Source organism: Mobula hypostoma, chromosome 5 (genome assembly GCF_963921235.1).
Source record: "Mobula hypostoma chromosome 5, sMobHyp1.1, whole genome shotgun sequence".
In the NCBI taxonomy this organism is placed as follows: domain Eukaryota; kingdom Metazoa; phylum Chordata; class Chondrichthyes; order Myliobatiformes; family Myliobatidae; genus Mobula; species Mobula hypostoma.
This window is the reverse complement of record NC_086101.1, coordinates 27603457-27631243: the sequence shown is the minus strand read 5'-3', so window position 1 is coordinate 27631243 and position 27787 is coordinate 27603457. Positions and strand designations below refer to the sequence as shown.

General features: G+C 44.5%; 1 protein-coding gene across 2 annotated transcripts in view; it reads left to right on the top strand.

Annotated features, from left to right (window-relative positions):
• LOC134346710 (complement C3-like) overlaps positions 1-27156 on the top strand; it is a 70895-nt gene extending 43739 nt beyond the window's left edge. The window contains exons 10-16 of one of the 2 annotated variants that reach the window (XM_063048265.1): positions 1709-1903; positions 7551-7697; positions 9164-9293; positions 15156-15206; positions 20578-20674; positions 22348-22415; positions 26753-27156. In XM_063048265.1, the coding sequence (XP_062904335.1) occupies positions 1709-1903; positions 7551-7697; positions 9164-9293; positions 15156-15206; positions 20578-20674; positions 22348-22415; positions 26753-27048 (984 nt within the window). In that variant the 3' untranslated portion in view covers positions 27049-27156. Of the gene's footprint in view, positions 1-1708; positions 1904-7550; positions 7698-9163; positions 9294-15155; positions 15207-20577; positions 20675-22347; positions 22416-26205; positions 26453-26752 lie in introns of those variants that run through there. The other variant, XM_063048266.1, reaches the window with a different exon arrangement.
• The last annotated feature ends 631 nt before the right edge of the window (positions 27157-27787 follow it).

Here is a 27787-nt window from a genome sequence, read left to right as displayed (position 1 = left end):
AGATGGACATGTGGATGGGGAGACAGGAGGGGAGATGGACCTGTGGATGGAGAGACTGGAGGGGAGATGGACCTGTGGATGGGGAGACAGGAGGGGAGATGGACATGTGGAAGGAGAGACTGGAGGGGAGATGGACATGTGGAAGGAGAGACTGGAGGGGAGATGGACATGTGGATAGGGAGATAGGAGGGGAGATGGACCTGTGGATGGAGAGACAGGAGGGGAGATGGACCTGTGGATGTAGAGACAGGAGGGTGGATGGACATGTGGATGGGAGACAGGAGGGGAGATGGACCTGTGGATGGGTGTACAGGAGGGTAGATGGACATGTGGATGGGGAGACAGGAGGGGAGATGGACCTGTGGATGGAGAGATGGGAGGGGAGATGGACATGTGGATGTGGAGACGGGGGGAGATGGACCTGTGGATGGGGAGACGGGGGGAGATGAACCTGTGGATGGGGAGACGGGGGTGATGGAGCTGTGGATGGGGAGATGGGAGAGATGGACCTGTGGATGGGGAGATGGGCGGAGATGAAGCTGTGGATGGAGAGACAGGAGGGGGAGATAGACATGTGGATGGGGAGACAGGAGGGGAGATGGACATGTGGAAGGAGAGTCTGGAGTGGAGATGGACCGGTGGATGGAGAGACAGGAGGGGAGATGGACATGTGGATGGGGAGACAGGAGGGGAGATGGACATGTGGATGGAGAGACGGGGTGAGATGGACATGTGGATGGAGAGACAGGAGGGGAGATGGACATGTGGATGAGGAGGCAGCAGGGGAGATGGACATGTGGATGGGGAGACAGGAGGGGAGAAGGACATGTGGATAAAGTTACTGGGGGTAGATGGACCTGTGGATGGGGAGTTGGGAGGGCAGATGGATATGTGGAAGGAGAGACAGGAGGGGAGATGAACATGTGGATGAACATACAAGGAGGGGAAAAGGACATGTGGATAAAGAGACAGGAAGGCAGAGGGATAGGGTGACAGATAGCAGATGGAGTGACAGGGGACTGGATTGATAGGAAGACCAATGAACAAATGGGCCAAGAGTCGAATAGATAACTGGACAAATAGGCAGGTGGATGGATGTACAAATGTGCTGAGAGACACCAAACAGAGAGAGACAGGAGGAGAGTGAACAGGTGGAGAATTGGATAGTTGTACAAATGAAGAATGGGACAAGTGGACAGTGAGATGGGAGGACAGAATGACTGATGAACCACTGGACAGGTGAACAGGTGGACACACAGACAGATAGATAAACATGAAGAGCTGACAGAATGACAGACAAGGCTACATGTGCCAACAACACACATACAGTTTAAATGCATAAATGGGTTAATCTGCTACATTAACAGACACAATTTATTGGTTTCTATATTGGTCCACAACACTGCAATGTGGTCTTTCAGTGATACCCTTTTCTAAAACAGTGGGGAGTGATTTACTGTTTCCAATATTATGGTTGGTAGAACAGTTGGCTCCCAATACAGGTGAGTGCTTTGGTTGGGTCTAAGAAGGAGGATTAATGCGGGAATGTGACTGACGTGCTGCATTATAGGAAAAGTAGGAATTACTATATAACTTCAGCTCTGGATGTCAGGTTACTTTTGAAGTGGGTCTCTGGAGAAGACCAAGGGTTCCCCATTTCTGAAGTCACATTTTGAATGCTCCTATCCAAGATGCTAATTCTTCCTAGATCTTGAACAAAGGGAATCTGATACACTATGAGACAATTGAGAGGTCCACCAACACTTCATTCCTGGTTAACATCACACAAGACATGGTACCTTATTTCCGCATTGTGGCCTATTATCTTGTTGACATCAACGGCGTTGAAGAGCTGATCTCAGACTCAGTGCGTTTGGAAGTGGAGGACCTATGTGACCTAAAGGTATGCGGTGGTTTTCTTCATTCTTTGAGAGTCTGTTAATTACTCTCCTAATTGATGCTTGGAAAGTGTAAGACTTGCATTAATAAGCAGACCCCATATGTGAGACATCCGTGCCTTTTTTTACTGGCTGTTAACAGCCTCAAGTTAAAATGAGTTTATTGTCAGATTGGTAATTGGTAATGAGTAACAAATTTTACTTTGCATGTCATCCATACAGCGTGTTCCCCCACATCAGTTCAAAGGTTGAAAGGGTCATTTATTATCAAAGTATGCATGCAGTACAGATCTCTGAGATTTGTCTTCTCCAGATAGCCATGAAACAAAGAATACCTTGGTAGTCGTTCAAAGGAAATGCAAACCCACCCACCTGATCAAAGAAAGAACTGCAACACGATTATTAACCCTGAAACACCCCCCTGCACAAAACACAACAAGAGCATTGACCCGCAAACCCTCCTCCCCCACAAAAAAATGAGAATGGGTGAAGGCACAGAATATAAAAACCATAAGACTGAAAAAGTCCATAGTCCATAGTCCAAAATCCATAAACGCAGAACCTCAGTAACATCCTCCGACATCGTTGAAAGAGAGAGACACCACTCAAATGCAGAGGCCTGGCCTCCAGGCACAGCAAGCCGCCAGCACAGCGATGAGCCACCACACAGTCTCCTGAGGTATTACAAGGACAAAGCAATAACAGAATGCAGAATACAGTGATGGCAGACAGTAAGATAAAAGGCATTGGCCAGGTAGAATGTGAGATCAAGAGTTCATCTCATTGTACAAGAGGTCCATTCCGATCATTTTATAACTGCATGATCGAAGCTATCCTTGAGCCCGGCGGTACCTGCTTTCAGGTGTTGTATCTTCTGCCCAATGGGGGAGCAGAGAAGAGAGAAAGCTGGGTGTAGAAGGGGTCTTTGATAATGTTGACTGCTTTTCCAAAGCAGTGAGAAGAGTGTATAAATCCAAAGAGGGGAGGTTGTTTCTCATGATGTGCTGGGCTGTGTCCACAAATCTCTGTAGTTTACGTATAAACATGTATATACACAGGTGCAATGAAAAACTTGCGACAGAATCATCACATATAGCATCTGATACACAACATTCACAAGAAAAACATGTTATACATAAATAATACCAAGTTATTCAAGAAAGCACACAGTAAGAACATGCGAAGTTCATTGCATTGTAAAATTGTCAATGTAACTATAGTGTCTCTCTACTGAGGTTGTGATTAAGTTATGAAGGTTGGTTGAAGGGAACCTGATGGTGTGGGACTTCAGGCTTCTTTACCTCCTGCCCGATGATAGGTGCAAGAAGATGGCAGGTATCTTTGAGGATAGATGATCCCTTCCTGAGGCAGCTTCTTCTGTAGGTACTAGTGATGGAGGGGTGAGATGCACCCGTGATGTGCTGTGCTGTGCTGAGTCCACTACTCTGCAGCTCATTACTTTCCTGTGCATTTGAATTGACATCCCAGGCTATGATGCAGTCAGACAGCATGCTTCCATCGGCACATCTGAGGAAGCTTTAAGTCCTGATGAAGGGTCTTGGCCCGAAATCTCGACAGTTTAGTCCCCTCCCTAGATGCTGCCTGACCTATTGAGTTCCTCTAGCATTTTGTATATGTCACTCAAGATTCCCAGCATCCACGGAATCCTTTGTATCTGCAGAAATTTGTTAGAGTGTTCGGTGATATCCCAAACCTTCTAAGGAAGTAGATACTGGCCAAACTTCCTTGTGATTGTATCTGTGTCCTGGGCCCACATACAGATATGGGACAGGAAATGGACATGGAGCAATCTCACTTCATATTAGTTTCTTGCCAGAAAGTCTGGACTGGGTTCAAATTGCCCCGGGTTTGTGTCCCTGTCATTGGTGGTGTGAAACCATACTTTCTAGTTCAAACAGACTTATCAACAGGATGTCCTGACTAATGTTTGCCCTTCAAATGACATGACAAAAAAAAAAATTGCTATTTGTGGATCTTGCAGTGTTAGCCACACATTACAGGTATATCATAGGCTCTATATTTCCAATTGCATCAACAAATTATTTCTGTGGGATGGCTGCCATTGGAAAGATGTTAGCCCATTTTCACACAGCAAGATCCCGCAATCTGCAAAGCTTTGTGGTGTTGTTTGAGCATAGTGAATTCAAGGAAGACAGCAATTAGCTGTCACTGTCTCTGTATATTGAACTATGCAGTGGTGTCATTTGTGTCAAATCAAATCAGCATTAGATTAATGCAAATTATTTTTTTATTGAACATCTGAAGTCATTCTGAGGGGACAACATTTCGCTAATTTTCTCACAAGGAATTGATGGGGTTGGGTGTTGGAGTCTTGGTTCCCTGCCCTGACTGAAGATGGCCCAGTGACGCAGTGGGTAGAACTGCTGTTTCACAGCCCGAGGGACCATAAGACCATAAGATATAGGAACAGAATTAGGGCATTTGCCCCATTGAGTCTGTTCCACCATTTCATCATGGCTGATCCATTTTTCCTCTCAGCCCCAATCTCCTGCCTCCCCCGCCCGTATCCCTCATCCCCTGACCAATCAAGAATCTATCCACCTCTGCCTTAAATATACATAAAGATGGCTTCCACAGTTGCCCGTGGCAATGAATTCCACAGATTCACCCACTCTCCGGCTAAAAAATTTCCTCCTCATCTCCATTTTGAAAGGACGCCTCTCTATTTTGAGCCTGTGTCCTCTGGTCTCAGACTCTCCCACCACAGGAGACATTCTCTCCACGTCCATTCTATCAAGGCCTTTTACAACTCGACAGGTCTCAATTAGATCACCCCTCATTCTTCTGAATTCATGTGTTTAATCTAGACCCCCACCGGTGTGTGTGTGTGTGTGTGTGTGTGTGTGTGTGTAGTTTTTGTATGTTCTCCCTGTGACGAGGTGCATTTCCCCGGGTGCTCTAGATTCCTCTCGCATGTGGGTCATGTGAGTCAGAGTGTTAATTAGCCCATATAATTTGTTGCTAGAGTGTGGGTTAGGGGTAGAGGGGTCAGTTGATGGGAATGTGGGGAGAATAATGCACAGGGAAATTAGTGGCGACATGGGATGGCTTAGATTTTGCATAGACTCACTGAGCACAATATTCTTCTTTTCTACCATCTGATGTGAATGTCAGGTTACTTTTGAAATTCATCACTGGAAGAAGATCACACACTAAGGTTTCTCGGTGTTTCCATCCTGAAGTCCATTTGCCTTTAACTCTGTCAGGGACAACAGTGTGCTGGACCAACATCCACATTATGAGACTTGGAGCATTTATGGGCAAGTGAGAGAGAATAGGGTTGTTTTCTCTGCAGCATGGGAGGCTGCAGGAAACCTGATACAAGTTTGTAAAATTATGAGATGCATAGATAGTGTAAGCAGCTCAGGGTCATAATGTCAAAAACCAGAGGGTATGCAGTTAATGTGAGGGGGGAAAGTTGAAGGAAGATGCTTGGGTCTAGATAATTTACACAGAGGGAGGTGGGTGTCTGGAATCCACTGCCAGGGGTGGTGCTGGAGGCAAGAATGATGGGGGTGTTTAATAGGCTCTTTGGTAAGCAAATTTCTCCAGATGTACCGTAGATAGCATTCTAATTGGCTGCTACATTGTCTGGTATAGGTGGGGAGGTGGTGGGGTGGGGGGGTCTACTGTACAGGACTGAAATAAGCAGCAGAGAGTTGTAACCTTAGCCAGCTCCATCATGCACACTAGCCTCTGTCGTATCCAGGACACCTTCAATGAGCAATGCCTCAAAAAGCTGGCATCCATCATTAAGGACACCCATCACCCAGGTCATGTCTCGTTCTCATTGCTATCATCAGCTACAGAACCTGGAAGCACACACTCAGTGATTCAGGATAGCTTCTTCCCCTCTGCCATCCAATTTCTGAATGGACATTGAACCCATGAGCACTACCTCACTACATTTTTTAAAATTTCTATTTTTGCACTACTTATTTAATTTAACTATATATACTGTAATTCACAGTTTTTAAAAAACTATTATTATGTATTGCATGGTACTGCTTCCATAAAGTTACCAAACTTATTAAACCTGATTCTGAATATACAGAGAATGGGAAGATATAGATCATGTACAGACATAAGTTTAATTAGTTTGGTACAACATTGTAGACTGGTGAGCCTATTCCTGTGATGTTCTGTTGTATTCTAAGAGGTGGGTGAATAGGATTGATGAATTGCTCTGAGACTCGGCATTGACTCAACAGAGTGAGTGACATCCTTCTATGGCCACAGGACATAGGAGCATAATTATGCCATTCAGCCATGAAAGCTTCTCTGCGATTCAATCATGGCTTATTTTTTATTCAACCCCATTGTCCGACTTTCTCCCTGTTACTCCCAACCCAACCTTCTGCCCCTTGCCAATCAGGAACCTATCAATCTCTGTATTAAATACCCCAATGACTTGGTGTCTACAGCCAACTGTGGCAACAAATTCCACAGATTGACTACCCTCTGGTTGAATAAAATTGCTCCTCATATCAGATTTCAGGAACGCCATTGTATTCTGAAGCTGTGGCCTTGGATCCTAGACCCTCTCACTACTGGAAAAAGCTTCTCTCCATCTGCTCTATTTGGTAGATTTCAATGAGATTTCACCCTCATCCTTCTGAACTCGATCAACATTATCAAGACATCAAATGCTCATGATAGGTTAAGTCTTTCGTCCTGGGGTCATTGTTGTGACCCTCCTCGGGACCTCTACAGTGTCAGAACATTCTTCCTTCCAAAAATACTCAGTATATTCCAAATGTGGTCTAACCAACACCTTTTAAGTTTCAGTGGTACATCTTTCCTTTATGTCCTTGGTGTAAGGAAATATGAATCGACAGGCAGCAATTACTGAAGGAACTCCACAGGTCAGGCAGAATCCAATGAACAGTCGATGCTTTGAGCCAAGCTCCTTCATCAGGACTGGGTTAGAAGGCAGAATAAGAAGGTCGGGGACAGGGAATGGCATGAGCCTGTTTTGAACTCATGAATGATAGATGAATCCAGGTGAGTGGGGGGGGGGGGAACATAGGAAAGTGGTGGATGGGGTTGGGAAGGGAATGATGTGAGAAGATGGGAGGCTGAAGAAGAAGAAGAAGAAGAACAGTAGACAATGGAATAAAAGGAAAGAGGTGGAGAACCAGAAGGAGGAAGGTGAAGGTAATAGGCAGGAGGTAGGTGGAAACAGAAGTGGTAACGTGGCCATGGAGTAAAGGAAAACAGAAACTGGGAAGCACAGAGGGCAGTGGTTACTGGAAGTTGGAGAAGTCAATAACATAAGATACTCTGCAGATAGCTGGAAATCCAGAACCATTGACAAGATGCTGGGAGAACTCAGAAATCAATGTTGATGCTGTCCCGTTGGAAAATGCCAAGACAGATTATGGGCTATTGTACCTCGAAGCTGCATCTGGCCTCAGCATGGCAACGGAACAGTAAGGAAATATCCGAGCAGGTATGGATGTTAAGTTGTTTTTGACCTTGGTCTCTATCAAGAGCTGTCTGATGTAAGGTATCGGGTGGGGTGTAAACCGGCCATTGGGGATTGGGCTATGATTCGGGGCCAGGATGTACTAAGACCAAAGTGCTGGCATTCATTCCGACCCTTTACAGTTCCAGATGGTGCCCAGGCTGCTGGAGGAGAAGAACAAGAGAGACCTGCTGCTGTCCGTTTTCACCAACAGTACAGCGAGCGTCTACGTGCAAGTGGTGGATGGGAAGCTCTCGAGAGCTCACGTGGACCTTGACACTTACCGTCAGGTGGGAAGCTCCACTGGGCAATGTTCATGCAGAAGAGTTGGTGTACGGTCTCATTGAAATCTACTGGATCTGAAAGGCCCAGATAGGGTGAACATAGAACGGATTAGTGGGAGAGTCTAGGATCCTAGGGCACAGCCTCAGATTAAAAGGAAGTTACTTTATAACTGAGATGAGGAGGAATTTCTTCTGCTGGAAGGTTGTGCATTTGTGGAAATTTTTTCCCACAGAGAGCTCTGGGATAATAATATTCTTCAGCTATGCTCCAGACATTGTTTAGGCCCCACCAGTGACTCAAATCACATGCCTTTACCCAGGTTCAACACTGTAGCCATGCCTCCTCCCAGCAGTTGCCCCGGGAACCCTGATTTTCCTTGAGCGATCCAGTGACCAGCATGAGGTGGTGAAACTTCAGCCCCAAAGACGGGAGGGAATGAAATGAGCGGAAACCTCTTTGCCAGGAGCGCCGTGAGTCTTTTAGAGTTTGCTGGCACACCGGTGGATTCAGTCAAGGAAGAGAGCAGACGTGTTCCTGGTGGGCAGACAGTTCGAGAAGGTGGAGTTGAGACAGAAGACCTGCCATTTTGCTGATGAATGGCAGAATGGGTTCAAGGGGCTTACTAGATCTGGTGCTACCATCCTAAATCCCAATGCTTCAACTGGGAGTCGGAGCTCCCCACCACCATTCAGTCATCACTTCACAGTGGCCTGCCCAATATCATGTCTAACACCCAGACCTGAACTCCCCTCCAATTCCCAGATAACCTCCTCGGTCTTTCCCTTTCCATCCCTTTGTCCCCAGGCTGAATGGCCATCCTCTCTCCTCCAGGTAGACATCACAGTTGGCCGAGATTGAAGGGGAAGGTTTCAAGGAGATTTGTGAGGAAAGCATTTACGAGGAATTTGAACAGGCATGGGTGGAGGGATTTGGATCACATATAGGCACATGGATCTAGTTTGTGTTATATATACATGGAGCAAGAACAACCATGGAGTAATAGGATTAAATATTTTTACTGAGTCACGTTAGTAACAGTAGACACAGACACTTACCATGTAGGAGGCACGAATCAGGCACGCCAAGATGAAAGCATGTGCACTAGAAAGCCCATACCCAAATAAAAGTGCCTCCTACATGGTAAGTGTCTGTGTCGATTGGCCGCATGCATTGGCCGTATTCGCGCAATTGATCTAATGCGGTAGGTTCATTACGTTCAGTACAGACACTGTGGACCAACTGTGCTGTAATTTTCTGACTTCTTCTGTCCTCTTCTCCGCTATTCTTTGACTTCAGAGGGAATGGGTATTGGGAGGAGTGTAATATGGAGGCAGGACTAATTGCTAATCTAATGCTCCACCTCAATGAATTTGACTAGTCGTGGTATTGGGAGTGTAGAGATGGTCCAACCCCCCTTTAACAGAGGCCAAGTCTCTGTTGGAAATGATGGCTCTTTCTTCTGACCGTGCAGGTGTTCTACAGAAAGGACTTGTATGACTTTGGCATCTCCTATGGCGGGGGCCGAAACACGGCCGAGGTCTTCAAGGATTCTGGGCTGCGATACATCTCTGATCTAATGCCAGAGTTACAACTGATAGCAGGTAAGTGAGTAAAGACCAGACAAGTAATGAGGGGGATAACAAACATCTCCATTTTTTTTGCAGAAGCAGATGATCCAAACACTGAGAGCGCCGTGGTACAAAGGAATCCGGCATCCTCATGCACAATTTGGAAAAGTCTTGTATGCAAGTAGCACAAGTAATCCAGAAAGCTCATGAAATGGTACCATTGAGACACAGGAAACTACAGATGTTGGGTATCTGGAGGAACATACAAAAACACAAAGGAACTCAGGGTCATGCAGCATCTGTGGAGGAAAACGGGGGAGACAATCAACATTTCATGTTGAGACCCCTCAACTACACCAGTTTAGTTGCTGCAGTGCTTTTTGTCAGTCTCCACGGTCTTGTCATTTACTGTTCGTGGAAGCTGAGTATAAAAACGGGGCTGTTGTAATTTAGTTACATAGGGTATTGGTGAGACCACATCTAGGGTATTGTGTCTAGTCCTTGTTTAAGGAAGGCCAATAATAGAAGTAGATGAGACACAGGGTCAAGGAATTTTTAACATAGAGCTCGATATCAGACTTCAAGTGGTGAATCTTTCATTTTAGCATAATATCATGGAGAGTTCAATGTGAACTCTGAGGTACAAAGGAAAAGCTTGTCTATATATCTAGTAGCAGACAAGTGAGCAAAACCAACCCCACATCAGCAAGATAAAGAGTCGATCTGTGGTTTATCCATCTATCATTTCTGCAGCTGTGTTATCACTTTAATGAGGGATTTGGCCAGAACTATAATCTTAGTTATGTAGACTAGAAACATTAATTATAAAAACAGGATATTCTCAAGGACACAAAGCCTTTACCAATAGTTACAGCTATTTTAACCCTATATTCAAAATTATCTACCATATATATTTTACTTAATGGATCCCTGAATTATCTAGAACAGTTGGACAAAATCACACACAAGATGCTGGTGAAAATTAACAAGTCAGGCAGCACTTATGGTGGGGAATAAATAGTCAAAGTTTTGGGCCAAGACCCTTCAGAACAGGAAAGGGGATAATAGCCTGCTTCTGGTTTCTTCTCTCTTCCTTTCCAATCCTGATGAAGTGTCTCAGCCTAAAACATCAACTATCTATTCCTCTGCATAGCTGCTGCCTGACTGTTGCTTTCCTCCTGCATTTTATGTGGGTTTGATGCTCCGAGTTTCCAGCAACCACAGAATCTCTTGTCACAAACAAGAGAAAAATCTGCCGACGCTGGAAATCCGAGCTGCACACACAAAATGCCAGAGGAACTCAGCAGCTCAGGCAGCATCTATGGAAAAGAGTACAGTCGATGTTTTGGGCTGAAACCCTTTGTAAGGACTGGAGTATAATAGCTGAGGAACAGATTTAAAAGGTAAATGGAGGGGAGAGAGAAACACAAGGTGATAGGTGAAACCTGAAGAGGGAGGGATGAAGTAAAGACTTGGGAAGTAAATTGGTAAAAGAGACAGACAACCCAGGGGGGGAGGAGCACCAGTGGGAGACGATGGGTGGGCAAGGAGATAAGGTGGGAGAGGGACAAGAGGATGGGAATTGGTGGGGGTGGGGGGTGTGTGAGGGGCATGATGCACCTTCAATAACTCCAAAAGACTGGAAGTAGAGTAAATACTGAAAGGCTTTTATTAGCAGTAAAATGTGACCTCCACCATGCTGAGTATCTGCCCCTGGACTGAGAGGAGGAGCAATGGCGCAATCGCCTTTATTCAGAGGTCTGTGGGAGGAGCCACAGGAGCAGTCAGCAGAGGGCCGTGTCCAGACAGGTAACCCAGTTACAACGTATATATATGGTTTACCACAGGGCATTACTGTAAATTTGAGAAATCGACATTCATGCCATCAGGTTGGAGGCTACACAAACAGAATATAATGCGTTGTTCCTCCAACCTAAGTGTGGCCTCATCACGACTGTGGAGGAGGCCATGGATAGACATATTGGAATGGGAATAGGAAGGAGAATTAAAATGGGTGGCCACTGGGAGATCCTACTTTTTCAGGCAGGTGGAAGGTAGGTGCACGGCGAAGTGGTCTCTTAATCTATGTCGGGTCTCACTGATGCACTGGAGGCCACACCGGGTGGACTGGGCACAGTAGATGACCCCAACAGGCTCACAGGTGAAATGTCACCTCACCTGAAAGGACTGTTTAGGGCCCTGAATGGTAGTGAGGGAGGAGGTGTAGGGGCCTTCTGTCTCTTTTACCAATTTACTTCCCAGCTCTTTACTTCATCCCTTCCCCTTCAGGTTTTGCCTATCATCTGCTGTTTCTCTCTCCCCTCCTCCCCACCTTTTAAATCTACTCTTCAGCTTTTTTACTCCAGTCCTACCGAAGGATTTCGGCCCAAATCGTCGACTGTACTCTTTTCCAAAGATCCTGCCTGGCCTGCTGAGTTCCTCCAGCATTTTGTGTGTGTTGCAAAATCTCTTGTGTTTAGGTTTACTGCCAATGACAAATATCATGAAATTTGTTTTCTTTTTAAGTTACAGTATGGTGAAAGACATAAAAAATACTATTAGTTACAAAACTAAATCGATAGAGGAAAAGAGAAATACTGATATAATGTTCACAGGTTTATAGACTGTTCAAAAATCTGATGGTGGAGGGGAAGGAGCTGCTTGTGAAATGTTGTGTGTGGGCCTTCAGGCTCCTGTACCTCCTTCCTGATAGTAGTAATGAGAAGTGGGCATTTCTCAATGGTGAGGATCCTGCATGATGGATGCTGCCTTCTTTAGGCACCAGCTTTTGAAGATGTCTTCAATGGTGGGGAGGATTGTGACCATAATGGAGCTAGTTGAGTCCACAACCCTCTGTAACCTCTTGTGATCCCTTGCATTAGAGCTTCCATACCATGCTGTGTCGAAATTTGCAACGAGAGACTTTTGAGGCATACCACATCTCCTCAAACACCTGATGAAGTAGAGCTGATGATGTACATTTGCCATGATTGCATCAGTGCGTTGAGCCCAAGGTAGATCCTTTGAAATATTTATGACCAGGAACTTGAAGCTGCTCACCCTTTCCCCCGCTGACTCCTCGATGTGGACTGGTGTGTGTTTTCCCAACTTTCTGAAGTTCACATCAGTTCCTTGGTATTCCTGATATTCTGTCAGTGGAGAAGCAAAAGAGAGGAATTGAATGAAACAGAGGATCCTGAGTTGCTTTTCTATTCACCCCATTTACAGGAAGTGTGTGGAGGTTTTGGAAAGGGTGCAGAAGAGGTTCTCTAGGATATTGCCTATATTAGTGGGCGTGAGCTGTGAGGAGAGGTTGGACAAACTTGGGTTGTTTTCATTGGAGCACCAGAAACTGAGGAGAGACATGATAGAAGTTTATAAAATTATGAGAGGTGCAGATAGGGCAGAAAGTCAGAATCCTTTTCCTAGGGTAGAGATGTCAAGTACTAGTGAACATAACTTTAAATTGGTAAACTTTAAATGTCATAACTTTGTAAGTTTAAAGGAGACATGAAGCAAAGCTGTTCTTATGTGGAGAATTGTGGGTGGCTGGAACAAGCTGCCAGAGGTTTTGTTGGAGCATATGCAATAATCTCAATTTAGAGCCGTTTAGGTTGCATATGAATGTGCATAGTGAGACAGGAGTTTAGTTTAATTCAGCATTGAGTTTGCAACAGGCATTGTTCTGCACATGTCCTCTTCTCATTGCTACCATCAAGGAGGAGGTACAGGAGCCTGAGCACAAATGCTCAATGTTTTAGAAACAGCTTCTTTCCCTCCGCCATCAGATTTCTGAATGGACAATTAACCCATGTACCAATACCTCAGTATCTTTTTCTTTGCTCCTGCTTGTCCTGCTTATTTAATTTAATTTTTATATTATTGTAATTTAGTTTTAAAAAATTATTATGTATTGTAATGTACCGCTGCTGCAAAAACAACAAATTTCACGACATATGCTAGTGATAGTCAAGCTGATTCTGATTCCGATTTGCATGCTATCTAGACAGATCACTCCATGCATAAGTACATCATGGTGGTACAAAAAGAAACATCAATAATAGAATGGAGAATATAGTTTTACATTTACAGAGAACATGCAGCTGGACAATGCAGGTAAACAATTACCAACGGGTAGGTTGGGAGATAAACAGTTCAACTTAACCATACAAACAGTGGAATAGATCAGTCCTTGGGCTACGTCTTCTCAAACTTTTTGTATCTTCTGCCAATTAGAAGAACAGAGAGAATGCCTGGGGTGGGTGGGGCCTTTGACTATGTTGGCTGCTTTTCCAAAGACCTCCAAGAGGACCACAAACTTGTCGTTGGGTTTGGAGGCTTGCATGCTTCAATGATTTAGCTCTTGGTCAGGTTACCCATGCCAAACAGGTCCAAAGGTAGAGGCCAGACCAAGAGTGAGCCACCATTCCTCCATGTTCGGGGGTTCGGCTCAAGGCTAACAATCCTGACCAGTAAAACAAAACTGTTATGGAAACAACAATGAACTTCAATAAACAGGAATTCTGCAGATGCTGTAAATTCAAGCAACATACATCAAAGTTGCTGGTGAACGCAGCAGGCCAGGCAGCATCTCTAGGAAGAAGCGCAGTCGACGTTTCAGGCCGAGACCCTTCGTCAGGACTAACTGAAGGAAGAGTGAGTAAGGGATTTGAAAGCTGGAGGGGGGGGGAGATGCAAAATGATAGGAGAAGACAGGAGGGGGAGGGATGGAGCCGAGAGCTGGACAGGTGATAGGCAGAAGGGGATACGAGAGGATCATGGGACAGGAGGTCCGGGAAGAAAGACGGGGTGGAGTGACCCAGAGGATGGGCAAGAGGTATATTCAGAGGGACAGAGGGAGAAAAAGGAGAGTGAGAGAAAGAATGTGTGCATTAAAAAGAGTAACAGATGGGGTACGAGGGGGAGGTGGGGCCTAGCGGAAGTTAGAGAAGTCAATGTTCATGCCATCAGGTTGGAGGCTACCCATACGGAATATAAGGTGTTGTTCCTCCAACCTGAGTGTGGCTTCATCTTTACAGTAGAGGAGGCACACTCAGGTTGGAGGAACAACACCTTATATTCCGTATGGGTAGCCTCCAACCTGATGGCATGAACATTGACTTCTCTAACTTCCGCTAGGCCCCACCTCCCCCTCGTACCCCATCTGTTACTCTTTTTAATGCACACATTTTTTCTCTCACTCTCCTTTTTCTCCCTCTGTCCCTCTGAATATACCTCTTGCCCATCCTCTGGGTCACCCCCCCCCGTCTTTCTTCCCGGACCTCCTGTCCCATGATCCTCTCGTATCCCCTTCTGCCTATCACCTGTCCAGCTCTCGGCTCCATCCCTCCCCCTCCTGACCTCCTATCATTTTGCATCTCCCCCTCCCCCTCCAGCTTTCAAATCCCTTACTCACTCTTCCTTCAGTTAGTCCTGACGAAGGGTCTCGGCCTGAAACGTTGACTGCGCTTCTTCCTAGAGATGCTGCCTGGCCTGCTGCGTTCACCAGCAACTTTGATGTATGTTGCATGAACTTCAATATCTGAGTCCCCACCTGGGACTTGAGAGTGAAAACCAAGAGGAAGCTACTAACGAAAGACATCCTGAACACTGAAGGACCTTCATTGTTGCCCTAAACATCAGTGGCGTAATGGGCAGAAATGTTTCCTGAGACAGTGGGAAGTGTAGACAAAGTCAGTGAAGGGGAGGCCTGTTTTCATTTTGGATGGAGCTGAACTGCTGTAACTCAGGGCCATTCAGAGAGCTGTTGGCAGAATAATATGGTTGATACTTAATGCGATACTCCAGAAATACAGGTTGCTCCTCATTCTTCAGTCCATCTGTGAGAGGTGCCTGCAACAAACTAATTGATTGACATAATTGAATTGTTTGCAGAACCGACAACTGTTCCATGGCAGAGGAGTCCATTGCAGCCACAGAGAAATGGTAAGAAATAACTTCTACAAGTTTTTAAAGATCAAATCAAAGTTAAAATTTGTTGGCAGGTGGTGTAGTGGCATCAGCACCAGACTTCCAGACGAATGGTCCTGAGTTCAAATCCAGCTGGCTCCTTGCACACTTTCCATCTGTCCGGGGTTTGAGCTGGCAACTCGACCTCATAAAAAAACAGTCAGAAAATACAGAAAAAGCAAAAATGCCACCCGATGCGCCACAAGGCAGGAAGGAGCACAACGAAGTTAAAATTAAGTTGAATGCCATATGCACGTGCATGCAGTGAAAAACTTGAAACATCACAGGCACATAGCATCAGATGAGCAGCATTCACAAGGCAAAAGAAATTAAATATAAATTATACAGCATCCTCACAAGAAAGAACACAAATAAAACAAAGAAAAGTTCATTATCATGCTATGCCATTGGTAGTGATCCAGGCATGCCAGTTGGTTAAAGGGAAGCAGTTGTTCTTGAACCTGATACTATGGGACTTCAGTCTTCTATACTTCCTACCCAATGGTAGCTGCAAGAAGTTGACATGGCCCAGCTGGGGAGGATCTTGGATGATTGATGTTCCCTTCCTGAGGCAGCACCTTATGCAAATCTACCAACAGTTGGAAGGGTCATGGGCCCATGATGTATTGGGCAGAGTCCACTGCTCTCAACTACTGCCAAACCAAACAATGTTCCTCCAGACCAAGGTGCACAGCACAGTACATATAACTCTCGCACAACTTGTAAAGTAATATTACCACAAATACATTAACAGATGATAAAATATATTCCAGAAGATTGGGTGCATTTATGACACAGCCTTGCACTCAACATCTGCAAGACCAAAGAGCTGATTGTGGACTTCAGAAAGGGCAAAATGAGGGAACACAAACCAACCCTCATAGAGGGATCAGAAGTGGAAAGAGTGAGCAATTTCAAGTTCCTGGGTGTCGAGATCTCTGAGGACCTAATCTGGTGCCAACATATTGATGCAGTTATAAAGGAGGCAAGACGACGGCTATATTTCATTAGGATTTTAAGGAGATTTGGTTTGTCAACTAAAACACTCAAAAACTTCTACAAATGTTCAGTGGACAACACTCTGATTGGCTGCATCACCGTCTGGTATGGGGGGCAGGGGTGGGGGCTACTGCACAAGATCGAAGTGAATTGCAGGAACTTACAAAAATTAGTCAGCTCCATCCTGGGTACCAGCCTCTGCAGTATCCAAGATACCTTCAAGGAGCAGTGCCTTAGGAAGGTAACATCCATCGCTAAGGATCCCCATCACCCAGAACATGTCCTCTACACACTGTTAGCATCGGGAAGGAGCTGCAGAATCAGCAATTCAGGAACAGCTTCTTTCTCTCTGCCATTCAATTTCTAAATGGACATTGAACCCATGAACACTACCTCACTATCTTTTTATTTCTTTTTTTTTTTGCTACTTATGTTAACTATTTAATAGACATATGTATATACTCTATATTTATATGTATATGTATATTCTCTATATTTATTTATCTTGTATTTCATTGTACATGAAAGTTAACACATTTCAAGACAGATGCCGGTGATATTAAACCTGATTCTGATTCTGACATGTTAAAAAGTAAACAGTCTAACTTCATAAATGATGAGAATGGGTGGTGTCAGAGAGTTCAGTCTCGCAGCCTGGGGGGAAGAACCGGTTTCCCATGCTAACTGTCCTTGTCCTAATGCTATGATACCTTCTGCCTGATGGTAGGGGATTGCATGGGAGGAATCCTTGACAATGCTGAGGGCCTTGTATATACTGCGCTCCTGATTAATATCTTGGATGGGTGGAAGTGAGACCCCAATCCTCACTATCCTTTGCTGGGTCTTGTCGTCAGATGCTTTGCAATTCCCATGCCAGACGGTGATGCAGCTGGTCAGGGCACTCCCAATGGTGCTTCTGTGTTAAAATAATTAGTTGGAATGGAGGCGGGGAGAGTCTCGCTTATTTTCCTGTGCATGTGAATTACCATAGTAGACGATCATGCAACCAGTTAGGATACTTTCAGAGAATACTTCGATTAGAGAATATGTCTTATGATGAATATGCAATATTAGCATTCATTTTGAGATGATTAGAATATAAAAGCAAGGACGTAATGTTAAGGCTTTATAAGGCAGTGGTGAGGCCTCATTTGAAGTGTTGTAAGCAGTTTTGGGCCCCTTATCTAAGAATAAAAAAATTATTCCGGGATTGAAAGGCTTGTCATATGAGGAGCTTTTGATGGCGCTGGACCCTGTACTCGCTGGAGTTCAGAAGAAATGTGGAGGTGGGGGAAGGATCTCGATGAAATGTTTCGAATAGCAAAAGACCTCGATAGAGTAGGTTCGGAGAGGATGTTTCCTATGATGGGGAGTCTGAAACCAGAGGATATAGACTTAGAATAGAGAGTCGTCCATTTAGAATGAAGCTGAGAAGGAATCTCTTTAGCCAGACAGTGGTGAATCTGTGGAGTTCGTTGCAACAGGCAGCTGTGGAGGCCAAGTCATTGGGAATATTTAAGTCAGAGGTTGATGAATTCTTATTAGTCAGGGCATGAAAGGATAGGGGAGAAGGCAGGAGATTAGACTGAGAGGGAAATGGATCAGCCAAGCTAAATTGGTGGAGGAGACTCGACGGGCGAAATGGCCTAATTCTGCTGCTATACCTTACATCTTATGAAAGCGCTTTTGTCTTTAGAATAGAAGAGGATCAGAGGCCACTTGAGAGGCACAGACAGAGTGGACAGCTGGTGCATTTTTACAGAGCAGCAACGGCTAATATCAAAGGACATTCTTCCAGAATGGAAGTAATTTAGTTGAAATGTCAGATGTAAGCTTTTTACACAGAGAGAGGCAGCTACCTGCAATGCACTGCAGTGGGTGGGGATTGAGGCTGATACATTAAGGATATATGAGAGACACTTAGAAGACACAATGATGAAAGAAAATCTGGAAGGTTATGGGCTGTGTGAGAGGGAGGGCTAGATTGATCATGGAGTAGGGTTTTCAAGATTGGCACAACATCATGTGCCGATGAGTCCGTACGGTGCTCTACTGTTCTATGTTCTGTCTTCTAAAACGTGCTGAAGTTTGTCAGCATCAGAAGTAAATGCAATCGTTATAGCAAGGACAACCCCCTCCTTGCATCAGCTACTGGACAGATCAGGGAAAGTTCAACACAAATGTGTGGCATACTAATTCAATCTACCAGGAAGGTTGAGGAACACACAAGAGTCAGGGAGCATTTTAAATGGACCTTCAGCCCATCCAGTGTGTGCTGGCATGCACTAACACTCTACTGATCCCATTTAAATTTGATCCAATACCCACCTCCCTCTAGATTTTACTCTTCAACTTCACATGAGGGGCAATTTGCAGCAGTCAGTTAACCCACAGACCTGCACATGTTTGGGTTGTGGGAGTAACTTGGAGCACTCGGGCGAAACCCACAAAGTCACAGTGCAAATTCCACAGACAGACAGCGCCGGAGATCTGCAACTGTGAGGCAGTGGCACTATTTTTTAAAATTACTTGATAATATTTTATTGTGTTATAACTCAATATATCTATAGAATCATAGAAATCTACAGCACATTACAGGCCCTTCAGCCCACAATGTTGTGCCACCCATCTAACCTGCGCTAGAAACTGCCTAGGATTACCCTATCGCATAGCCCTCTATTTTTCTAAGCTTCATGTACCTGAGAATCTCTTAAAGGATCCTGTTGTATCCGCCTCTACCACCTTCACTGGCAGTGCATTCCATATACCCACCACTCTCTGTGTAAAAAATTTACCTCTGACATTCCCCTTGTACCAAGCACCTTAAAACTATGCCCCTCATGTTAGCCATTTCAGCCCTGGGAAAAAGCCTCTGACTATCCACACAATCAATGCCTCTCATCATCTTATACACCTCTATCAGCTCACCTCTCCTCCTCTGTTGCTCCAAGGAGAAAAGGCCAAGTTCACTCAACCTATTCTCATAAGACATACTCTCCAATCCAGGCAACATCTTTGTAATTCTATATTTCTCATTTAAAATTATTCCTATTGTACTTAATAAAATGGTTGCTGCCTCACAGCTTCAGAGACTGGGTTCGATCCCGACCTCTGGCGTTGTCTGTGTGGAGTCTGCACATCCTCCCTGTGACCTCATTAAGCTAGGATGAAATCGGGGGGTTGCTAGCTGGTGTGGCTCGAAGGGCCAGGTGGGCCTGTTCTGTGCTGTATCTCAATAAATAATTAAATAGATTTTATTGGGAGATGCAGTGTGGAACAGGCCATTCTGGCCTACTGAACCGTGCTGCCCACCAGCCCACTGACTTAACCCGAGCCTAATCGCTGGACAATTTACAATGCCCAAGTAGCCTCCTGACTGGTACATCTTTGAAATGCGGGAGGAAGCTGGAGAAAATCCACGTGTACACAGGAAGAAAATACAAACTTTATTATGGGGAACGCCGCGCTTGAACTCTGAACTCCGACGCCCCGAGCTGTAACAGTGTCCCACTAGCCACTATACCATCATGGCACTGTGGGTGAGGGATACAATCTGGCAGGAGTTGATTGCAATGTCAGGAGGATAAAATAGGATTGACAGACTCGCTGGGTCATTGCTCTCGTGCCGTATCACTCTATGATCCAGAAGTGTCACTAACCCTGTAACCTCTTGCACTTAGGATGTCTAGCTATCCAAAGGCAGAAGAACAACAGAATCAGATTTGGGCTTAATGGGAATAGGAGAATGCCAGTCTGCCCATCCAGCCTACCTCATTGTTCAATATGATCTGTTATCGGCCTTGATTCCTCCTCTGCACTGTACCCCACAGCTCCCAACCTCCCAATCGTTCTAAAATACCCGCCATATCTTTAAGCATCCCAAGGAATGACTACACCTTCTGTACCACAGGAACAAATGGTTCCTTCGTTCATTATGACGTGGGCAATCATGGTCTTTCTATGACCATGCTTGTTCTTGGCAAAGGTTTCTACAGAAGTGGTTTGCCATTGCCTTCTTCTGGGCAATGTCTTTATAAGACAGGTGACCCCAGCCATTATCAATACCCTTCAGAGTCTGTCTGCCTGGCGTCAGTGGTCGCATAATCAGGACTTGTGATATGCAACAATTGGTGCCTTTGCAATAGTTAGTTTTCCATAGATGGTTCCAGCATAACCTGTTGCGCAGATTGATTTTGCTAAGTGCATCAACAGTGATATGTCAAGGGCAATGCACACCAACTTGGCCAAACCTTTGGTAAAGGAAGCTTCCTTTGCACACCTCAACTGGATGATTGTATTGCTGAACATTTGGTGATAATGTGTCTTGTGCTTTCCTCTTTGTGTATAGATATTACAGCCACAAGCACATTTCCTAGACTACAGCCTTTGTTCAAGCAGGCTTGGATGTGGGAGATACAAGAAACGACAGGGGCAAAGACATTTCGGTAATGATAGTGCTGGTGTATGCCTTGTTGTTATCAGGAAGTTATAGTGAAGCTGCAATTATAGTCCATAAGACCATAGGATGTAGGAGCATATTTAGGCCATTTGGCCCATCAAGTCTGCTCCATCAATCAAAATTCGCTGATTTGTTTTTCTCTCTCAACTCCCTTCTCCCACCTTCTTCCCATGATCTTTAACATCCTTACCAATCAATCTCTGCCTTACATACACCCAGTAACTTGGCCTCCACAGTACTGCATGGCCAACCATTCCACAGATCCACTACCCTCTGGCTGAAGAAATGGCTCCTCATATCATCCCTAAAGAATATCCCACTGGACTCTCCTATTAATGGAAACACCCTCTCAATGACCACTCCATCCTATCCCTTCAGTGTCCAGTGGACTTCGGTGAGAACCCCCTTCATCAATTGGGTGCAGGGCCAGATACTCCTCATACATTAACCCTTTCATTCTCATACACTCTTAAAGGATTATTTGGGATTACATACTAAAGTAGTTCAGGTCATTCTCATTGGAGCACTTGAGAGGTGATTTGGCTTGAAAGATTGTTTCAAGTTTGGACTGACAATTGGAAGGGAAGGTTGGTTCCAGGATGAAAGGCATAGCATTCATACCTAGAGTACAAAATACATATAAGACATTTGTGAGGCCGAACTGAGAGTATTGTGTGCAGTTCTGATCACCTGCCTACATGACAGGTATCAATAATCTTGAAAGAGTATAGAGAAAAATTACAAGGATGTTGCCTGGACTTGAGGACCTAAATTATAGAAAAATGTTGAATAGGTTTGGACTTTATTCTCTGGAACAGAGGGAAATTAGGGAAGATCTTACAGAGGTATGTAAAATTATGAGGGATAGGATGTGTGCACGCAGGCATTTTCACCTGAGGTTATGGTGAGACTAGAACTGGAGGTCATAGGTTTATGGTGAAAGGTGAAATATTTAAGGGCAATCTGAGGAGGGGAATCTTTGTCACTCGGAGGGTGGTGAATGTATGGAATTAACTGGCAGTAAAGTGGTAGACGAGGGATCTATTGTAACATATAGGAGAAGTTTGGATATGTACATGGGTGGAGGGGATATGGTCCAGCTGCAGGTAGATGGAATGAGGCAGAAGGTCAGGTTACCGTGGAGCAGAAGGTCTGCCTGGCCCCTTTCTGTGTTGTACTCTAGGACCTAAGATCTAAAATGGAATTGCTTAAGGGTGGGAGCAAGGGTTATGGGAAAGGTGTGGAGGAGGGGGAAATTCCAGATTGCACTACTGGAAGCTGGCAAGGAGTTAATCTCACACAGCACCAGCCTCTATGTTAGAACAAATGAATGATAATATAATTCTGTGTGACCTACTGAATGACAGTGTAACAGAAGGAAGAGGTTAACAAGTCTGACACTTCCGTTCCTCCTTTGATTGATCATTTGCTTCCTCCATGGTCTGTGTCCCATGTTCCAATGGGAGAGATAGTTTCTCTTGTGTTCCCACCTGGAATTGCTTAGTGAGTCATTTGCAGCTTCACAGGAAAGCCAGAAACAAAGGGCTCATGTCTGCATTTATGGGAAAATGTACAGTACATATATTTTTGTGGAAATATGGTCTCCAGGAATGAATAAAATATGAATGAACATGAGAATATGTTTCTCCCTCCCTGCAGATTAACATTGGATATCAGTTCACCAAATTTGTGGGAAATTTCTGCATTTAGTATTCTGGAAGACGGGGGTAAGTATTTTGTGTCAGAAAATGACCTTTTGATAACTTTATGGATTCAGCCGTTCTTGCTGGGGAAGAGCATTGGGCCGTTGTGTATTTGTGTGATCCTTATCACTTGGCTTAAGGTCTCTGATATTCCTAATTGAATTTTGGGGAGCTCCTGAACTGTGTGGATGGGAATGTGCAGTAAGGAAGCTGGTGGGACTGTAAGGGACTGCCACTCAACTGCTCAACACATGGAAACCATCCACACGGAAGCAAGAGACGGAGAAGCACGCGGCAGGAAAGCCCGACTGGCTCTCCTTCTGCCCATGAGGATATAGCCCATGGACACTATAAAGGATGCCGAAGCCAGAGATGGATGCACTTCATACCTGACCCCTCAATGCCCAGCTACATCTAGCAGTGCCCTCCATCTATTTTCCCATCTGTATTTAAAGGATGGTTTAAGCAAACATTTTCTGAAATATTTAAAAAAGAAGTTCTCATCTGTCTAATCAGTTCAATGAAGTAGAATGATCTCCTGTCAGTCAATTCAGCCCCTTTATATTTCGTCATTCAAGCTCCTTTACCAGCTTCTGGTCCATCACCTTCCAGAGCCAAGTGTGTGAGAGCATCTGCATTCAAGAGTGGAATACTGGATCAGCTGCACTGTTATTGAATGCACTCTGCGGCTCTTCACGCTTATTTCTTTAATCCACCTTGTTTGTCCCATCCTCAGTGAGCTCTATTAAATTTATTCTACAAAGTTTCTGCCACAAAACCATACTGACTGTGATCCTCTTATGATTCGCTAAATGACATGTCATTACCTTCACTACAAAGGATTCCCAACAGCTGACATTAGACTAACTGATCTAAATTCTCTGCCTTCTGACCGCCTCCCTTTCTCAGCTCTGGTGCTGCATCTACAGTTTTCCAATCCTTTGGGACTCCTCCACAATCTAGGGAATGTTTGAACATTGCAACCAACGTATGTCTCTGCAACCAATTCCTTTAAAAGACTAGGATGCAGGTCCCAGAAACTCATCTCCATTTATGCTATTTGCAATATACTTATTTTCTAGTGACAGAAAGTAACTTGAATTCCTTTATTACTGTAGTTCCTTTTTAAAAATTATTGACACAGTTTCTTTCATGTTTTCTACCACGAATCTCTGTTATTTCTCTATTTCATAGAGCCACGGAGAGTTAGTATGGTAGAAGGCTCTTCAGCCCAATGAGAGTGTGCCACTCTAAACCTACTGTAATCTCATTTATACCTCCCACATTCCCCTCATATTCTACCCCTCACTTACACACGGTGGGGCAGGGTGCAATTTACCAGCCAATTGATGCACATCTTCTCTTAACATCATGGGAGGAAACTGGAATATCCAGTTGAAATCCATGTGGTCGCAGGGAGCACGTGTAAACTCCACACAAACAGCACCAGGTGTCAAGATTGAACTGGGTTGACCCCAGCGGTGTGGCATTAATGTTGGTCATCACATGTTCAGTATCATTCTTGCAGGCTCTATTACTTCTAGATTTGTGCTGCATCCTTCTTCCCATCTTAAACCTGTTGTTTTGATCCTTCTGTCTTTGCTAAAAGGTTTTCAATACCTACCTTATTGATCCCTCTCATACTCGTTTTGACTTAAACTTAAAACCTCACCTTAACCCTATGCCTGCTAGCTCTTGCATTCCCAACTTTGGGAAAAAGGATATGTGCAGTCATCCTATCCATATTCCTCATAGTTTTATAGACTCACTCCTCAATCTCCTACTTTCCAAGGAAAAGGTCCTAAGTCTACCCAACTTCTTCCTGTAACAATTTCTTGTGCGCAGGCAGCATTTTGTAAATTACGTCTTCCCTTAGCCTCCTTCCTAGCAAAACAATGACAGCCTACCCAATATGGGCAACACAGCTGCCCAGTCTTGAAAATGCTCATTGATTGGACACCTACACCATATGGGTCTAAATTCCCAACATTTACAGCCTCTGTGCAGCATTCTCTCCAATCTGGAGTCATCAGCCCCTTATCCTGAGTTGAGAAACTCTAGCTGTGGGTGTTCAGTGTGAGGAGACAGCCTCCCAGAGCCTTGAATGAGATCCCTGCTCGTCCGCTTAAACTCCAAATAAATCAAACTCACTATGGGTTAGGGTAGGATAAAACAGCAGAGGAGAGGTGCATTGATTGAACACTGTAAACTGCTCTGAGTGTGTAGATGAGTTGTAAAATCTGGGGCATGGGGAGTTATAGACCCTAAGCATAATCAAGTAATGCAACATGCCCAACCCATCCATGTTGACTCTGCTCTCATTTAGCACATATTCTTCTAAAACCTTCCTATCCAATGATGTATTCACATGTCTTTTGTATTCGGTATTGTACCTGTTTCCTCCGGCAGCTTGTATGCACACTGACCTCTGCAGGAAGAAGTTTCCCCTTGGCCCTCTTTAAAGCTTTCCCCCTCACCTTAAACCTATACCCTCCAGCTTTTGATTTTCCGACCCTGCGGAAGAGAATATGTGCATTTTCCCACATCATTTTATACACATATATAAGGTCAGTCCTCGGTCTCCTACATGTCAAGGAAAAGTCATAGTCAGCCCAACCTCTCCTTACAACAAGCTCTTGACTGCCACTAGCATCCTCCTAAATCTCCATACCCTTTCCCTTTCCAATTTAATTAGATTAGGTTAGATTATGAGGACACTCAGTCCTCGTTTATTTTCATTTAGAAATGCATGCATTAAAAAATGATACAACGTTCCTCCAGAATGATATCACAAGAAAACACAGGACAAACCAGGACTAAAACTGACAAAACCACATAATTATAACATATAGTTACAACAGTGCAAAGCAATACCATAATTTGATAAAGAGCAGACCATGAGCACGGTAAAAAAAAAGTCTCAAAGTCCCGATAGACTCATCATCACGTACAGGCAGCAGAAGGGAGAAACTCTTCCAACCATGAACCTCCAAGTTCCACCAACTTGCCGATGCAGCATCATTGGAAGCACTCGACCGCAGCAAACTCTGAGTCTGTCCGAAAACTTTGAGCCTCCGACCAGCCCCTCCGACACAGCCTCTCTGAGCACCATCCTCTGCCGAGCACGTCAACTCCACCCTGGCCGCCGAGCAACAAGCAAAGCCGAGGACTCGGGGCCTTCCCCTCCGGAGATTCTGGACCACACAGTAGCAGCAGCAGCGAAGCAGGCATTTCAGAAGTTTCACCAGATGATCCTCCGTGCTCTCACATCTGTCTCCATCAAATCAGGGTTGTGCACGGCACCCTACTTGACAAATAACAGACATCACCACCGGAGTGGCCACTGCGAGCTGCGTCACGCTGCCATCTTCCATCAAGAAGATGGCGCTTCCTACAACAGGACGACTGAAGCTGTACACTGTGGCCTCAACAATATCTGTGCAACTGCAATGCAACGGAATGACCTAACTTCTGTGCTTACTGACTGATGAAGGCCAGCGGCTAAATTGGTTCTACACCTCCCCATCTACCTATGATTCTACTTTTACGATGGGAGAGTTAAATGAGATTAGTTTGAATGGATGCTTGGTTGTCAGTACAGACTCAGTGGGGCTGAAGGGCCTGCTTGTGTCCTGTATGACTCCATGAGGCAATTAGAAAACATTCCAATCGATTGGATTTGACTACAGCGTAAGTGATTCAGATTAATTGATTACAATCAGAGGGATTAGATTATTTTCTGAAAGTCACTTGAAAATTTTAAATTGTTGTTTCACTACGGAGAACTTACTTATATTTTCTTTTACATTTTAAGAGCTATGCGTTGCAAAACCACTGATGGTTAAGATAAGTAACAAAGAGACAACATCCCATCGAAGAGAGTGAATTTTTTATCCAAACCATGGTAGTCAATTTGGTGCCATGTCACCATGACAACAACCATCTGATAATTCGCCTAACAGCCCTCTGTGACTTTCAAATGACAGTGACATTAATACCAAATTCTTCTTAATGTGTTGGTGAGTCAGCTGAGTAAAAAATAAATATTCTTCAAATTCTGAGCTGAGACTGATTAGTTTTTGAAAAAAAAACTTTGCTACTTTGATGTCAGATTAAAACTGAGAGTGTTACAGGTTCCCTGGATGGTCATAAACCATAATGAATCACTAATGTATGATAAAGACATAAGGGACTGCAGTTGCTAGAATCTGGAGCAGCGTATGATCTGCTGGAGGAACTCAGTGAGTCAAGCAGTATCTGTGCAGGAAAAGGAATTAGAAAATGTCCAAAACTCTCTGTCCATCAACCGGTCCTGATGTAGGGTTTCAACCCAAACCTTGACAATTGTTTTCCTCCCACAGATACTGATCAACCTGCCGAGTTCCTCACCACAAACAAGCGAATATCTGCAGATGCTGGAAATCCATGCAACATACTCAAAGTGCTGGAGGAGCTTAGCAGACAGGCAGTATCGGTGGAAAAGAATAAACAGTCAACATTTTGGGCCAACGTTTCAATGTTTAGGACTGTTGAAGGGTCTCAGCCCGAAACGTCAACTGTTTACTCTTTTCTACAGATGTTGCCTGGCCTGCTGAGTTCCTCCAGCACGTCCTGTGTTGCCAACATATCACTGTCACTTCATGATAGCTGGGTCTAATCTTGGGACTCTCTCCCCAACAGCATCTTCACCAGAAGGATAGTCAGGTTGAAGCAAGAAATCTTTCCAAGGATGTATAATAAATTTTCTGTGGATGAATGAGTGACAGAAAATATATCAGGAAAAGTGCAACTGAAGTGGGATTTTAATATTGCTTTTTTGTTTAAAGTCAAGGGGACTCAGCATTATTGCTGGTAGGATGCTATTTGCTGTTGTTTTTACAGGTATTGGATGGAATCAAAGCTGAATTACTATTGGTTACAACTCCCATGACAATCAGGGACTGTCCAGCCCTCTCCTATGCACTGATAGAGCAAGGTAGTATGGCTGGAAAGGCCTGTTAACACCAAGGGAAATGTTAGTGCAACAGTTCATTGCCAAGCTGGAGTCCAAGTTATTTCGCAAGGTTTGAGGTTGTGGTTCTGTAGAGAAATGAAAGTGGTACTTCTGGCTCATAGATGCCAGTGACCCCAGTTTGATCCTGTACTCTGGAGTTTACACATGATTCCCCATGACCACAAGGGTTTCCCCGGGGTGCTCCAGTTTCCATCTACATCCCAAAGACATATTGGTTAGTAGATTGAATAGTTACTCTAAATTTGGTTCCAGTGTGGAGAGTTGGAAATTAAAAGAACGCAGAAAATGGAGATGCTAGAATTCTTAAATAGAAGAAGAAGATGCTGGAAACACAGCAGGTCAGTCAGCATCTGTGAGTAAGGAATCAGCATTAATGCTCCAG